Here is a 15,472-nt window from a genome sequence, read left to right as displayed (position 1 = left end):
GAGATAGCTATTCAGGAAATGGGCTAACGGAGCGGTAATCAGGACCCAGGAGGCGGCGGCGGCGGCAGGGAGCTCGGGGAGCCCGGGCGCGCCCTCCGGCGGCAGGGCTCACGGCACCGGGAGGCCAGCCCCAGACCGAGAGCGCAGGCCAGTGAGCCCCGAGGCTCTGGCTGGCCTGGGGGACCCTTACCCTCCAGTTCTCGCCGCCAAGGGAGATTGGGAGCGGTGGTTGCCCTCCTTAGGTCCCCCGGAGAAGTGGACGCGCCCAGAAGCTCTCCGGTGGGGTAGGGCGTAGATCGCTTACCCTCGCGGGGCGTGGCGCTTTGCTCAAGGACGCTCCCAAAAGCTGCTCCCCAACACCCAGTCGCTTTTAACCCTTTTCTTTGAATTTGCTTACCCAAATAAGGCAACACCCAGAATCCCAAGCGTCTGAACAGTCACCAAATAAAAACTTGGCACCTGCTGTAGGCCGACGTAAGGCCTGCTCGCCCTCACTCCTGGGGGCCTTAGCACACAAGCGCAGCAAGAACACCGGTTTGGCCTCAACCCTGGCCCCAGCGCCTCAAAATTGGTGCATTTAGGAAGGAAATGCTATAAACGCCTAATTCCTTCTCGTTCTTTGGGGTTGCTGGGCTGACCTCGCCGCGAGGGGAGAGGGGGAAAAAAACGCGCACTAATGATTCTGTTTATTGAGTTATATATGTATATATTCCGTGTTCGCTTGTACAGGAGGATTTACATTGCTGTATAAAGATGGCTAGGGGCGCCGCGCTCTTCTGGGGCGCTCACGGTGACAGGCTGGGATTAAAACTGGCTGCCCCAGAAGAAGCGGAGGCCTGGAATTAAATACGTTTCGGCGCACTGGATTTAAATAAGTTTCCTGAATATACAAAGGTGGGGGCCACGAGTTTGCTGCCAGTCATCGAGGAAACATTTAGCTTTCCAAAAATATGCTGGTTTCGATAAATAGATTTTAGCCTCTCTGCTATAGTTTTTTTCTTTTAATTTTAGAAATAAGTTTATATGTGTGATCTGTTTTCAGGTGGTGCAGGGAGGGAAGGGAGGGCAAGGCAGTAGCTCTCAGCTCTGGACTGTCCTAGTCAGGTCCTTTGCGGAGGGGGCAGCAGGGCCCACGCTGTCGTGGAGTTTGCGCACATGTTTCTTTAAGTCAAAGTTTCTGCAAAACCCTTTGCCGCAAGTGGCGCACGTGAAAGGCTTCTTGTCGTTGTGGGTGTGCATATGGAAGGTTAGGTTGTAGACCTGATGGAAGGCCTTGTTGCAGATGGTACATTTGTACTGCTTCTCGCCGCTGTGGGTCAGCTTGTGGTTCTTGTAGTTCCCTACAAGAGATCAAGAACAAAAACCGTGGGGGTATGGAGTAGAATGGTGGGGAGGAAGAGGCGGGCGTCCCAGGGGCAGCCCAGGTGCCTGCTCAAAAAAGGCGACGCTTGGCTAGGCGGGCGCGACCTCTTCGAGTGAAGAAGTTGTCAAACTTCGTAAGCGTCAAGCCGGGTGCTCTCCCGACAAGACCGAGACTGAGTCCCGCGGAGCCTCTCTGCGCTCCTACTCTGCCGGCCACAGAGGCCAGTGCAGCATCCCTCCCGCCACGCTCCGCGGGCCGGGAAACTTTTGCGTAGCCCAGAGACGCACTGAGTCCTTCTCCTGGCTGATGCCTCGCTAGAAGAAATTCGCACGAACCCGGGCTTCATCCTTTTTTTTTTTTTTCCCCCTTCTCATTTTTAAAGTTATTTCTTTCTCGCACCCCAAATACCACCTGGAGATCCAAAAGTGCCTTGGAAAATCCGAGCCGGGGGCCAAGGATCGTACCGGTTTCCCCCCATCTTAGATTGTTCCCGGGAGGGTCATTTTGCCTCCAATATTTTTCATTTGAAAGGGAAGTCCCGGATACAAAAGGAACCTTTTTCTATAGGGCAATACCCTCTCCTTTTCCTACATCCTTTCCCTGTGTTCCCGTACTTCCTTCGACCTCTCGAATTCGGAGTCTCTCCGTGCACCCAGCCTGCATACAGCGTGGTCTGCTAACCCCGCTAGGAGAGCTTCCCCCTACACCAGGCACAACCCGATTCTAAAGAAATGCTGCGCCCGCGCCTGCAGATTTCGCCTTCTCTCTCCAGATCCCTGTTTGCCTTCCTGCCAGCCAGCCGCGACCCGAGTCCTGAGGTGAGGTGAGAAGAGAAGGCCTCGCCTGGCACGTTACCTTTTTGGTGAAAGCCTTTGCCGCAAAATTCGCAGACGAAGGGCTTGTAGCCCGCGTGGATGCGGATATGCGTGTTGAGCGTGGAGCTGCGGTTGAACGCTTTGCCGCACTGGTTGCATTTATGTGGCTTTTCCTGAGGAAAGGGGCGAGTGCACAGTAAGGCCAAGACCCTGGCCAGGAGAGGCCACCTCGGGAACACCTGGAAGGGACACTCCCACCCCCCGCCCCCCACAACTCAACCCTAGAGGGTAAGGGATAATCTTTGGCTATCCTATCCCCAGTGTTATCACTAAGATTCTGGGGGTTGCGCGCCTGCTGGGCCCGACCCCGGGGGCCACGTACCTGGGTGTGGATAATTTTGTGCCTGCAGAGCGTGCTGGCCTGGCGAAAGCCTTTGCCGCAGACTTTGCACACGAACGGTCTGGCTCCGGTGTGGACAGGCATGTGGCGGGTGAGATTATAGTGAGCGTTAAACACCTATGGAAAGACATGGGGGGCCTTGTGGTACGTCTGTCCGAGGGCCTACAATCAGCCCCGGGGGGGAGCCCACAGCCTACCTCCCCCAACCAACACCCCCTTCAGAAACCAGAGCCTTTTTCAGTTTGTAAAGTGCTTCCCAAACTCCTGCTTACACCAATACTGTGTGGCCGCTAAGGCATCCCCATTTTACAGAATAGGAAACTGAGGCCCAACTAGGCTCCCAATTTGGGTGGTCAACTACTGGGGAGCTCCTCAGCTTGAAAAAGGGGCGTTCCAGGCTGCCCCAAGGAAGCCGCAGCCGCCGGTCGCCCCTCCCGGCGCCCCCCTCGCCGAACCCTGGGCCTCACCTTGCCGCACACCTCGCAGGTGAAGTTTTTGGGCTTGCCATCTGCAGAGCCCCCTGGCAGCTTGCTGTGGCCCTTGACGCCTCCGCGCTCGGCAGTCAGGGCTGAGTTCTCCTTCAGTACCTGCTCCAGCGGCGCAGGCAAGCGCTCCTTATGAGGATAGGGAGCCGGATGGGGAAACTTGTCCGCAGCCAGGCCGGCCAGCTTGGCGTTCTCCAGCAGAAAGAGCTTGGGGTGAGCAGCCAGGGCTGCGGGGGCCTGCGCATTGAGGAGGCCAGACGGGAAGAGGTGGCCGCTGAGGAGCTCAGACGGCGGGTACGCGGTCGAGTCCAGGTAGTTGAAGTAGTAAAGCGAGCCGCTGGCCGGCAGCCCCACAGCCTGGTTGATGACCTGCGGCTTGATGACCCTGCCCGCGGGCAGCGCAGACGGCGCCAGGCCCAGCTCGGCCTTGCAGCACACGCCACAGTTGGTTTTGCACAAGCCGCTGGCGCCGCACACTGGGGCCCCCCCGCCGCCGCCGCCACCGCCGCCGCCGCCTCCGCCGCCGCCCGCCCGGAGGCTGCTTTTCCAGAGCTCCGAATAACTGAGCAGTGTCTTTGACGGCACCTCGTAGCCTAGGGGCTGGAGGGGGATCATACAGGGCAGCGGCGAGCAGAGGTTGAGCAGTTTCTTGCCCTGGCTGCCGTCCGCCTCTAGCGCTCCAGGCCGGGGCTCAAAGGGCGCGCGGGGCTCCGACGTCTTGGCCATGATGCGCTCGATGGAAAAGGCCAGTGTCTTGGAAGTGGCCGGCGACGCTCCGGCGCGCGGGCAGGCCGGGGGCACCATGGTCTCCAGGGAAGCCGAGCTTGCCATGGCGCGCGGAGCTGAGCCGAGCCAGGCTGGGCCAGGGCGCAGCCTCTCTCCTCTAAGTCTGCATTCCGGAAAAGGCAGGGGGGAAAAACTGCAATTTAATAAGCACCTAGTCGGGCCCGGGTCATCCATTTGCATTCAAATGAACAGGGGCAAAACAAAGTGCACCCAAGGGTACCAAATTACCGCCCATTAACCCGGCGCGCAAAGAAACCCACCAGCCCCTGCCCTGGGACTTTGAAAGGGGGAAGAAGGGGGAGGGTTTACAAAAGAAAAGGGGGGGGGCGGTGAGAAAAGAGTCTCAAATTAACCCCCCTGAGCCCTTCCCTGGACCCGGGCCTCTGCCACGCGTGCTGGGAGCTGGACAGTGAAGGGGCAAAGTTAAAGAGGACCGGAGAGCCACCTCGCATTTACCTCTTTCCCCCACCACCAAGGAGATGCGTTCCGAGCCATGCAGCGTGTCTCTTCTGTCACATTTTGATGGCAAACATCTTCCCCTCCGCGTGAGATCACTGTCTTTTACATTCAGCTGACATCACATGAAGTCACTTGAAGTGGAATGACATGGGCGGCGGCGCGGCTCCCGTAGCGGCCCCTGTGTTCCCCCGCGCCTGCCGGCCGCCGCCACCACCGCCCCTCAAACTTTAAAAGGAGGCAACTGGCGCCCGCGCTCCCCTCGGGAAAGTGCGAGCGGTTTGCGAATCGGGAAAGAGGGAAGAGACGGGAGGGGGAGGGGGAGGAATCGTGATGGTTTTGCCGGTGGAAGGAAAGGGGGGGGACCCAAACCCAAACCTAGGCAGAGTTCCGTGCGTGATTCACAACTTTGGAGGCCTGCAGGTTTGGGGGACGCGGGGAGGGCGGAGGGTCCCGGACGCGGCGCCCCCAAACGGCCCCTGGGTGTCAGTCTAGTAGCCGAAGTATCCCTTAGCCCTCCACAGCCGAGCTGGGCATCGTGCTAATAAACTGCCATTTACCCACGGAACCGGCGCCAGCCCCGAACACGCGCAAATGATAATTACCTCATTAGGATGTGGCGCATGGACGCGGGCGCCGCGTTTGGAGGGGGGAACTTGTTAATGGGGAAATATTAATTTATGCAAAAGCAATGAGCTCGCCTTGGCTGGCGTCGGAGGTCGGGAGAGAGCTCCCACTGCCTAAGGACGACCCCGAAGCGTCACGGAGAGCAAGGCCGCTCGTCGGGATCTCGAGGGCCTCGGCGCCGCGCAGGTGCGCCTCCAGCTTTATGGCCAGCTCTGGGTCTGAGGCTGGGGGAGACTAAACCGAGAGCTGGAAGACTTTCGGAGATCCTAATAGATCAGAATTGTTGATTTATGATCGGGTTTCTGAGGCAAAGCCGGGTTCTGCTTCTGGTTTAGGGCTGCGTGCAGGGAGGATTCGGAGGGCAGCTCTCCCAGCTGATGGGTACTTACTGTTTGTATAATTGAGAAGGTCCAATCTCCACCTGTTTAAGGAGCAGATTGAAACAGCAGAACCTCCCCTGGATCCTATTAAAACGTTTTTCCTCCTAAGGCCATTCAGTCGAACCAATTTTCCGAAGTGATTCATAGAGCTGAATTCTGCCAAGGCAGCTCTTTCACTTTTAGCCACTAAAGCACCGCGTGGAACCGGGTTTTGTGTTTTTCTAAAATAAAGAGAAGGATTATCAGAGAGGAGAGGGAGGGGGCCTGAAGGGGGGCGGGCAGAGACTTAGTGTGGCCAGAGGTACAAGCAGAGGGAAGAAAAGACCCTTTTCTAGACAGGCCCCAAGTAAGTTCGGAGGAATTCAGCGTTTTGTGCCTGGCGCACAAAAGCAGCGCGCTCCGCGCTTGGTTTGGAGGGGCTGAATTCATCTGTTTGCAGACCATTCCACCTGCGTATCACAACAAACTGCTCAAAGACGCTCCAGCACTTTCAACAGGCCGGGTGCTCTTGGCGACAACAAAAGTGGTCGAGGCTGAGGGTTCTTATGGAGGGGGTGGTGGTGGCTAGCAAGAGAGCGAGCGAGAGAATTAGGTTTAGGAAAGGGGGAGGACGGGGTGCAGGGTTTTTTTGAAAAGTTTTGGCCGGTTTTGTTCGCAGGACAATTATATCTTGCTAGCCAGCTTTTGCAAGACCACGAGCTTTGTAGCCGCAACCACAGTTTAAGAGGATTACGGTGGGTATAATATGAGCAAACAGGGTTTGATAGTGAATTCCATCTCCAAAGACACACGATCATGTGAAGCCAGAGAAAGTGGTAGCAGAGGTAAACCCTCTGTTTCTTCACCCAGGAACAAGTCTTGAGGGGGCTGAGTATCCCGTCCTAGGCCCCTCCATGCTGGGAAACATCCCTAAAGAACGTTAAGGGACGGGGGAGAAAAGCTCTAGTTTTAACTTCAGGCAAGTCACCCCCTTTTCCCCTTCAATAAAAGTCTCTTTCCTTCTACCAACCCATCCAGTTGCGGCTTCTTTGAGGTGCAATTTTAGGTAGGATTTGGACATAGCAGGTAAGGAAAAGGAAAAGTGTACTTGGAAAGAAAAGAGAGGGAACAGAGAGAGGTCCCTGAGGGAAAGTGGCTTGGAGGTGGACTGCAATAGGCTAATGCTCTCACCCTGCCAAACTCTGAAACTGCCCCTAAATTCTGCAATCATAAGTCTGTTCCCGTAACATCACCCTCCCACCCCCTCCCCAAACTACCAGAATTCTAAGCCAAGAGGCTTGCTCATCTGGAGAAGAACATTTCCATATAGCCCATTTAATTTAGAAGATGTTCAGAGAGACAGAATTCCAGACCCAGGGTACCCCCATCCTATGTTAATGTGAACACAAGAGCACAGATTACTCCCTCCTCCCACCAAACATGAAACAAACCAACTCACCCCAACATTGAAACAATATCAATACACCTGCAGCATCTCAAGACCCGAATTTCTATCCCGACTCTCCTGTGGATCCCGTTTGCCACAAGTACTGCACCCCAACCCTTTTTCCAAATTGGGTAATTGTTGCTCTCCGCAGCAGCTCGAAAGATCTGCTGGTTTGAAAGCTCCATCAGGCTGAAAGGCTTCCAAGGGCTTCGCATGAACCTGCCTTGCCATTTCTATCGCTTTTTGTGGCTGCATAAGCCATCTCTCGCTCTCTTTCCAGCATCACAAAAGAGTGCTACCTCCACAGAAAGAAAACATTTGGGTAAAAACAAGTTGCCCCTAATGTGCCTCTCTTTCCAAATGTTGGGTGAATACACTGGCTTTTATGAAAGTATTTAATTAGCTTCCACAAACTTCTCCTTCCCTCGCCTGCAGATTATATTGAAGTGGAGGGTTGGAAACTATTTTACACCTTGCCACTCACATGTTAATTAATCTCTATCTAACCCTAATTGCAGTTTATTCAAGCACCGCTCAACAGCTCACCCACACAATAAACACTGATCCTACTTTTATACATATTACTTCACGTTAACACATTGAGTAATTAACTCCAGTACCAACTAATAGTGCAAACAAATATTTTCTGTAAACGAGATGATTTCAGGCAGAATAATAGAGGACTGGGGAAAGGTGGCGCTTGGTGGAGGGAGTGCTGAGATTTCCGTTCGCTGTCCCCAAATCCTCCAAATTCATTCTTATATACAGCACCTTTTTTTTTGTTTGCTTTGAGGCTGAACTGCTTTCTTTTTTCTTTTTCTTTCTTTCTTTTATTTTTTAAGAGGGACAACTATAGAAATTAAAATCTCACAGTTTTAGGGAGTTGGTGGAAGGGTTCTGTGGGATTTGGGGTGACATTTTTTCCACCTACACATTTTCAGTAAAGGAAAATCCAAAATAACTCGGCATGAAGGGCAACATGGGGCTCCAGGCCTAAGCAGATGTTTCAGGGATGTGGATTCATTTACGGAAAATAAAGTCATCTTATCCCTCCCTCCCCAAGAAGTCTGTCCCTCAAAGCATGATTTTCCAGTAGAAGTGGGCTGAGGCTATGGTGACATTCTGGAAGTCCCAGTCTCTTTCCCAACCCAAACTGGTACACAAGCTCCACGTTGGAGGTGTTGGTACATTCGGGTCAAGAGGAGGACCCAGCAAGCCGCCTGTCCGGGAAGCACGCGGTGGCGGCCCAAGCGAGGCCTACTAGGCCGCAGCACGCGCTCCGCTCCGGGGCAGGAGTCCTACGATGCCCTGTGTAATCCCCGGGCGCCCAGGCCCGTGGCCGTCCGATTCGCTCCATGCCGTGGGCTGCAGCCCGTCACTCACGGCCGCCGGGCCCGAATCTACCTTGGCGCCTTCCCCAGCCCGAGGCCTCAGCCCCAGGCCTATTTCACTCGGAGCGCCTCGGCCTAGAGCCGGACGCTTTGGCTTCTTCGCCATCTGGCTCTAGGTTGGGCCTCAAACTCCCGGCGGTGGTAGGGAAACACACGATCAGAGTCAGGCCTGAGGCCCCTCGGCGGCCTGTGTCCTTCCCACGCCGAAGAACAAGGCGCCAAGGCCGGGCGCGTCCGCGGCTCTGCGGGGCCTGACCCGGGCGGCGACCTCTGGGATCCGCGGCGGTGCGACGCCGCGCCCTGGCCAAGCAACCCGCACACCACTGACTGGCGATCCGGACCCAACCTCAAGGACTGGAGCGCAGTGTTTTAGTTGAAATCGCAGGTTTAAGTACAGCTAGCGGCTGTCTATTGATTTCTACAGGAGCTTCTCTTATGGAAGCATATTAAATATGACCGGCGCGGCTAGAGCTGAGCCTCTCCTCCCTCCCCTTCCCTCTGGCCATTCTATGGTCACTAACCCGAAGCACTGTAATGATGACTTTTGTTTAAAAAACATATTTTTTAAATGCCAGAAATCGCCCTCACTTTAGGACAAATTAGCAGATGCCTTCTTGAGGTGTAGACAACCTCAGAAGAAAATCCCTTTCTTGCCCAAAAAGCTCACACATTTGCACCACGGAAGAAAAAAGGCAAGCATTTCCACTCCAAAAAGTGTTCCAGTTTCAGCCCCTGTAGCATGCATATCTTGGTTCTGGATGATAAGGGGCACTATTATTTTAAAAACCGTTATTATTTTTTCGTCTTTTTGCAATACATAACACATCGCCCTATGTATGCCATCTCCCCAGGGAGCCGAGCAGCTTGGAAGGAGAAGGCTTGCTCGCGGCTCCCGAGTTTGGGGAAACACAGGCACTGGGGACCCCGCTCCTTCCTGACTTTTTTTTTGTTGGCGGGAGGGGGGGGGGGGGAGGAACCAACCCTGAAACAAACAAACTTTATGGTTTAAGGAATGTCTTTTCCTATTCCCTCCCTCCCTGCCTCCCTCCCTCCTTCTTCCCTCCAGCTCTTCTTCCTTCCTCCCTTCCTTTCTTTTCTTCCTTCTTTCCAAAGGAACATTTAGAATCTGATTTACTTGGTGCCGCGCTTAACCGCTGCTGAAAATAGATTAACTTCTGAAGAGAAATTCTTTTGCTATCCTCTCTTTTTTCCCCAGGAAGCATTTTATTGAAAACATTCGAACTGGCTTGCCCGTGGCGGGCTTGTCCAAAGCACAGGGGCCTCCGCCTTCGGTGCGCGTTGTTCTCAGGATTAGTGCTGTCAGGAGACAAAGAGCCCCAGATACCCGAGACCAGGAGCGCCGGAGAGCTCCTAGGTTTCGGGTACCCTCGCGGAGCACGCGAGCACAGTCCCAGGCCTTTAGGGACAGATGGGCCAGAGCCGTCTGCATCTGCCCGCATCCTTTGGGAGGCTGCGATGATCGCAGCCAGGGTGGCCGAGCGCCCGGCCCACTGCACCCGGCGGCTGTTTTGCAGCGCCCCTGGCATTCAGGGACTGCTTTGCAAATCTCAATGCACCACAGACTAGTTTTCACCCTGGAGCAGGAAAGGCGCCTGTTAGCCAGGGGCAACCGGCTTTGCAGCCCTGGGCGGGGGCGTAGGGGGAGGGGCGGTGGTGCAAACCTATCGTGATTTCCAGGATCCTCCCAACTCCCTCCGCGATCACATCAGAGGACATTCGCTGACTCTTCGGAAATCTGGGCAGCGTATACACTTCTAGGCCAGAAGAACTCTCCTAAAAGAGCAGATCTGCAGTCTATCCGTGCAAGCTTAGTACTCTCCTCTCTGCCCTGGATGCATATATATTCACAAACATATATATGCATATCATATATATGCATATTGTTTATATGTACGTATGTATGTATATACTTGTATACTATCGACAACCCATCGCTAGAAATGCTATTTAATTAGGAATCTGATCCAATACCCGCGTGCAGCAATTTGCCAGCAGACGTGTCATTTTGTAAGGCGCAGTGAGGGAAGGAAGTCGTCTCGCCTACCTGGGTTTTCCACTTGCTACGCGATTTTGGTGTGCAACCCAAAGGAAATAATCGTTTATAGAGAGCGATGATGATATATTTTTATATATGATATAACACACACATCCGTGTATGCATATTTGAAATTAAAAGGCGTTTTGGTGACTGACTGGCCCTGCGTAGTTGAGAGATGTCGGTTTCCGACTCCCTGGGAAGACGGCTTAGGATCCTCCGCGTTATTTAACTTGGCAGCTGGTTAAACTCCGCGGTGGAGCCTGCCCAAAGGTATTAGCGTTAAGTGCTGAGAGCAGGAGTTAAGCCGGCAGGGAAAAGGGACCGGAAGGGGTACAGGGGTGAGGGAAACCGATTTCAGACTTACCCCAACTTCTGTAAGTTTGCCAGGCAATGTGGGTCTGAGTTGGATGGTGCATTGAATAAGAACCTGAAGCGTTGTGATCGCTTTGCAAGCGAATCTCTCAGCTCTGTTTTGTTTGTTTGTTTTGTTTGGCTTTGATAAGAACTTCTCGTGTGTACCGGCAAACGGAAAAGTTCTCTCTTGCCCGCATCTCTGGAGCTCTCAGTCGAATCCCATCTTTTCTTTACCTGGGTAAAGATCCCCGATGCTCCACCCCGGGAATTTATAGTCTGACTTAGGTGAAGACAAAATGAGAACTCTAAAATACTGCGAAGAGAACATCAATCAATAAAAAAGGAATCAATCTCTTCTTTCTGCTTCCATCGCTGCCTTCAACACACACACAGACTCTCCTTATTCGGGGATGAATCTAGGGTAGCAATTTCAGTAGATGATTACTTATTACTAAGGGCCTATTGTATGCCACAGCACTAAGTTTAATACCCACCCTAGTCAGTCCTCAACATCGTCCTGGGAATCCAGTGTATATAATAGATATCTCCATCACACAAATGCAAAAATTGAGGCTCTTAGAGGCTGGGTAGCATGTCAAAGCTCATGTAACTGGTAAGAGGTTTTCAGAGCTGTACTCCTAAGCACCATGCTACAAACCCAAAACTAAACAACTGGCTTGTGCTGCTGGTGGAATGGAAATGGGGACAAACACTTCGGAAAACTGCATGGCGGTATCTACTATGGTTGCATGTTTGCATTACTTATGACCCAGCAACACCACTCCTAAGTATATACCAAACAGAAATGAGTACCCGTGTTCACCAAAAGACATGTACTAGAATGTTTACAGCAACACTATTTGTAATAGCCCTCAATTGGAAATTGACTGAATAACCATCAAGACTGGAACCCATAAATAGTGGTATACTCACAAAATTAAATACTATACATCAATAAGAATCAACAAACTACTGCTACACTCAGCGTCATGAATGAGTCTCAAAAATAATGTTGAGCAAAAGCAGCCAAATCCAAATACTTGGTTCTGCATGATTCCATTCAAAATAGGCAACATTTGGGGACAGAAGAGAGGGGCTTCTGAGGTTCTGAGAAAGGTCTGTTTCCCGATCTGGGTTCTGGTTTGTGAATGTTCATCAAGCTATGTACACTTTATTTGTATACTTTTCTAACTATCTGTTAAATACACTTTTTATATTTTTATATACATATTATGATATCTACATATCTGTTAAATTAGTGAATCACTATGAGTTAGGTTGACTTGCTCCCATCCCTCAATTCCTCAAAGAGACACTACTCCTCACCTGCCTCTTGAGTTATGCTCTTTTAATTTCTTTCTCTGGACCAGACAACCACATCAATTAATTGGCCTCTCATCTAGACTTTTAAAAACAAGCTGCATCCAAACTTCTAACACAGTTGTCTTTGGAGCCAGGCAGTTAATCCAGCTTCTCAGGGAACCTGCAATAAGCTGAAGAATGTTTAATCAAGGGAGCTCATTTGCAGCATTCTTCTCACCCACAACCTCAGCAGAAGGGTGGCAGTTGTGAACTTGAACCTGTACCCCTTGCCCTTGGGTTCTAGGTGAATGACTTCAGGCTAGAGACTACCTCAAACTTTCCAGAGACATTATCTGGCAGGCTGCCTTTGGAGGTGGAGGATCTGGTTGAGGTCAGGAGGACAGGGTCTGAGATGTTTGTAGGAACTGGCATTAATAGAAAGCCTTGGCAAGTCCTTAGAGCTCAACTCACTGGGTCTTGGCCCTAGACAAGACCAGTGGAGAAAAGACAAAATCTTGGCTCCTTGGCAAGTGACCCAGTTAGCAGAACTGGCAATTTTGCTCTGGGAGAGAGTGGAGAAGTTTATTTTAGCAAGAAAAAGCCTTGGGACACAGAAACCAAACCAAATGCTTGACAATCCCTTTGTGCAAACCCATGGTGAATCCTGCCAGGGACACAGGTTACAAATCCGACTTCGGCACTTCAAGAAAGATACCAAGAACCTACAGCTAAAGCAATTAAGGTGGGGGCAAGGAAAAGGTAAGAGCTGGTGTTCCAATTCACATAAATTAAAAAGATAACTCTTGTCCCGAAAAATTGAGAGGAGATAGGACCTAAGGCAATATAATTCATTAATTAGTTAGCCATCTTGAGCCTTTAGCTATCTTGAGCCTTTCTGTACTGGGCACCATCTAGATGCCATATATACAGTACTTCCTGAGATAGACACAGTCCCTGCCCTCATGGAACTTACATTCCATCATTCAACCAATAGGCATGCATAAGTAAGTATCCTCTGTAAACCACTGTGTGCTGTTATTGGAGTATTGGAGAATGAATGACGGGCATGGTGGGGTGATATAAGACTGTCAAAAAGGGTGGAGTTTAAAAAAAGTACAAGCAACCAGAAATAAACTCAAAGAATTCCCTGGCAGTAAGGTTAACAAATTTTAAAAACTTCTCACTCCAGCAGAAGTTACAGGCTAAAATCACAAATAATGAGTTTCTGCAGGCATTTCCATGATGTGTGGGTAGATTCACCCTTTGGCAGCTCATTGCTTGGTGCTTTTTCTAGAGACAGATTTCTGGCCTGGGTGGAACTTGGGTCTCCTTGGAGCAGGGCATTTCTGAAAACGTTATGACACAACATAAAACTCCTTCCTGGGCTTTGTAGGGCTAAGTGTCTTTGAGGCAGTGTGGCTTCTGCAATCAGATCAAGATAGAAGCCTGGCTTGTCAGTTCTGTGTGTCCACAGGCAAGTTACTAAACCTCTCTGCAAGGCTGAGTTGCCCATCTTTTGCAGGAGAGAAATACCTGCTTCATCATAGGTAAGGACTAAAAGAAAATGCACAGAAGGATCTCAGCACTGGTGGCTGGCCAATAGAAAGCAGAGTATTCACTATTGTGGTTATAATAACTATTTTGATAACAATGGTTGTTCAGGCTGACTAGAGGTGGAGAGGAAAGAAGAGGGCAAAAAAAATTCTTCCTTATTCTGTTCTTTACTTCTTTTATTTGATTTTGTGAATAAGGTGGGTTTTTTTCTGATTTAAAAAATAATTGATGGAGAAATTTTGGGAAAAGTAGAGAATTACAAAGAAGAAAAATTAAAATTGCACAAATCCTACCACCCAGAAACCGCAGACAAGTCTTTGGTGTATATTCTTTCTATGCATTTACAAGATGACATCATATGATACATACTGCTTTATAATCTGCTTTTCCATTTAATATAGCATGAATATTTTCCCATGCTTTAAATATGCTACTAAGACATTATTTTAATGTCTCTGTAGTACTTCACTATATGTCTTTCACGTGAGTTAGTCCTTTGTCATTGGATATTTAAGATGTTTACAATTTTTTTGCAAGAGTTCTATCAGGAACATTCTCACGCATGAATTTTGTGCATAGCTAATCCTGTAGGACAAATTCCCAGAAGCAGAATTACTATGGTAAAAGATATGCACATTTTTAAAGCTTTAGATACCAACTGACAAACTGCCCTTCAGAAAGGGGATACATATTTAGCCCCACTCCGGTCAGCACGACATGACAATTCCTTGTTCCCAGTACCTTCACAAATACTATGTATAATTATTTTAAAAATCCTTACCATTGCTTGAGCCCAGGAGGTGGAGGTTGCAGTGAGCAAAGACTGCGCCACTGCAATCCAGCCTGGGTGTCAGAGGAGACCCTGTCTAAAAAACAAAACAAAACAAAAGGCTGGGCTCAGTGGCTTACACCTGTAATCCCAGCACTTTGGGAGGCCGAGGTGGGCAGATCACCTGAGGTCTGGAGTTTGAGACCAGCCTGGCCAACATGGTGAAACTTACTAAAAATACAACTGGTGAAACTACTAAAAACACAAAAAATTAGCTGGGCATGGTGGCGGGCGCCTGTAATCCCACTTACTCAGGAGGCTGAGACAGAAGAATCGCTTGAACCCAGGAGGTGGAGGTTGCAGTGAACCAAGATCACACCACTGCACTCCAGCCTGGGTAACAGAGCGAGACTCTGTCAAAAAAAAAAAAAAAAAAAATCCTTACCAATTTGATAGACTCCAAATGGTATCTTATTGCTGTTTCTGCCCAGGGCAGACTTGGGTGCCAAATTACAGAGAAGTTAGAATGTAGAAAGAACGGTGCAGACCTAGGTAATAGAAAAGAGGAAGACATGTGGGAAAAAGACATCCAGAGAGAGAAGCATCCAGAGAAAAAGGAGACCAGTGTCACATCCCTTTTGGCATGCAGATGTTTCCAGATTGCTTTAGGCTTTGAACATTTTCTTGAGAAGCCTTCTCACTTCCCTGCTCTTGAGAACCCCTTAGTCAGAAAATGGGCTGCTAACCCTCTACCCTTCCTTCCTTCCTTCCTTCCTTCCTTCCTTCCTTCCTTCCTTCCTTCCTTCCTTCCTATTTTCTTTCTTCTCTTTTCTTTTCTTTCTGACAGAGTCTCCCTTTGTTGCCCAGGCTGGAGTGCAGTGGCACGATCTCAACTCACTGCAACCTCTGCCTCCCAGGTTCAAGCAATTCTCCTGCCTCAGCCTCCCGAGTAACTGGGATTACAGGTGTGTGCCACCACACCCAGCTGATTTTTGTATTTTTAGTAGAAATAGGGTTTCACCATGTTGCCCAGGCTGGTCTCGAACTCGTGACCTCCAGTGATCCCCCTGCCTTGGCCTCCCAAAGTGCTAGGATTACAGGCATGAGCCACCATGTGTGGCTCCTCTACACTTTCTTTTTTTTTTTTTTTTTTTTGAGAAGGATTCTCACTCTATCGCCCAGGCTGGAGTGCAGTGGTGCCATCTCAGCTCACTGCAAGCTCCGCCTACCGGGTTCACACCATTCTCCTACCTCAGCCTCCAGAGTAGCTGGGACTACAGGTGCCCACCACCAAGCCCGGCTAAT

General features: G+C 50.5%; 1 protein-coding gene across 2 annotated transcripts; it reads right to left on the bottom strand.

The window, feature by feature from the left end:
- Positions 1-669: 669 nt before the first annotated feature.
- FEZF2 (FEZ family zinc finger 2) lies at positions 670-6,767 on the bottom strand. Of its 2 annotated transcripts, XM_055259359.2 has the most exons (7): positions 6,751-6,767; positions 5,322-5,533; positions 4,306-5,198; positions 3,046-3,952; positions 2,561-2,695; positions 2,219-2,351; positions 670-1,340 (listed from the first exon to the last, which is right to left on the bottom strand). In XM_055259359.2, exons 4-7 carry the CDS (start codon positions 3,892-3,894, stop codon positions 1,081-1,083), a joined length of 1,377 nt encoding a protein of 458 aa, XP_055115334.1. In that variant the 5' UTR covers positions 3,895-3,952; positions 4,306-5,198; positions 5,322-5,533; positions 6,751-6,767; the 3' UTR covers positions 670-1,080. The 2 variants fall into 2 exon arrangements, with proteins under 2 accessions (XP_055115334.1, XP_063486864.1); XM_063630794.1 differs by having other exon boundaries at positions 3,046-3,982; positions 4,306-5,533.
- Between the last annotated feature and the right edge of the window lie 8,705 nt (positions 6,768-15,472).

Source organism: Symphalangus syndactylus, chromosome 21 (assembly GCF_028878055.3).
Source record: "Symphalangus syndactylus isolate Jambi chromosome 21, NHGRI_mSymSyn1-v2.1_pri, whole genome shotgun sequence".
NCBI classification, from domain to species: domain Eukaryota; kingdom Metazoa; phylum Chordata; class Mammalia; order Primates; family Hylobatidae; genus Symphalangus; species Symphalangus syndactylus.
Note: the sequence above shows the minus strand (reverse complement) of the source record. Positions and strands in the feature narration are given on the sequence as shown.

What these genes read in the sequence shown, in the direction of transcription:
- FEZF2 (XM_063630794.1), bottom strand. Translation starts at nt 3,894, where the DNA reads ATGGCAAGCTCGGCTTCCCTGGAGACCATGGTGCCCCCGGCCTGCCCG. An exon ending in CCTGCGAGGTGTGCGGCAAG is followed by an intron (nt 2,696 to 3,045) that starts GTGAGGCCCAGG and finishes GTCTTTCCATAG; the next exon opens with GTGTTTAACGCTCACTATAA. An exon ending in CAAAGGCTTTCACCAAAAAG is followed by an intron (nt 1,341 to 2,218) that starts GTAACGTGCCAG and finishes GATCTCTTGTAG; the next exon opens with GGAACTACAAGAACCACAAG.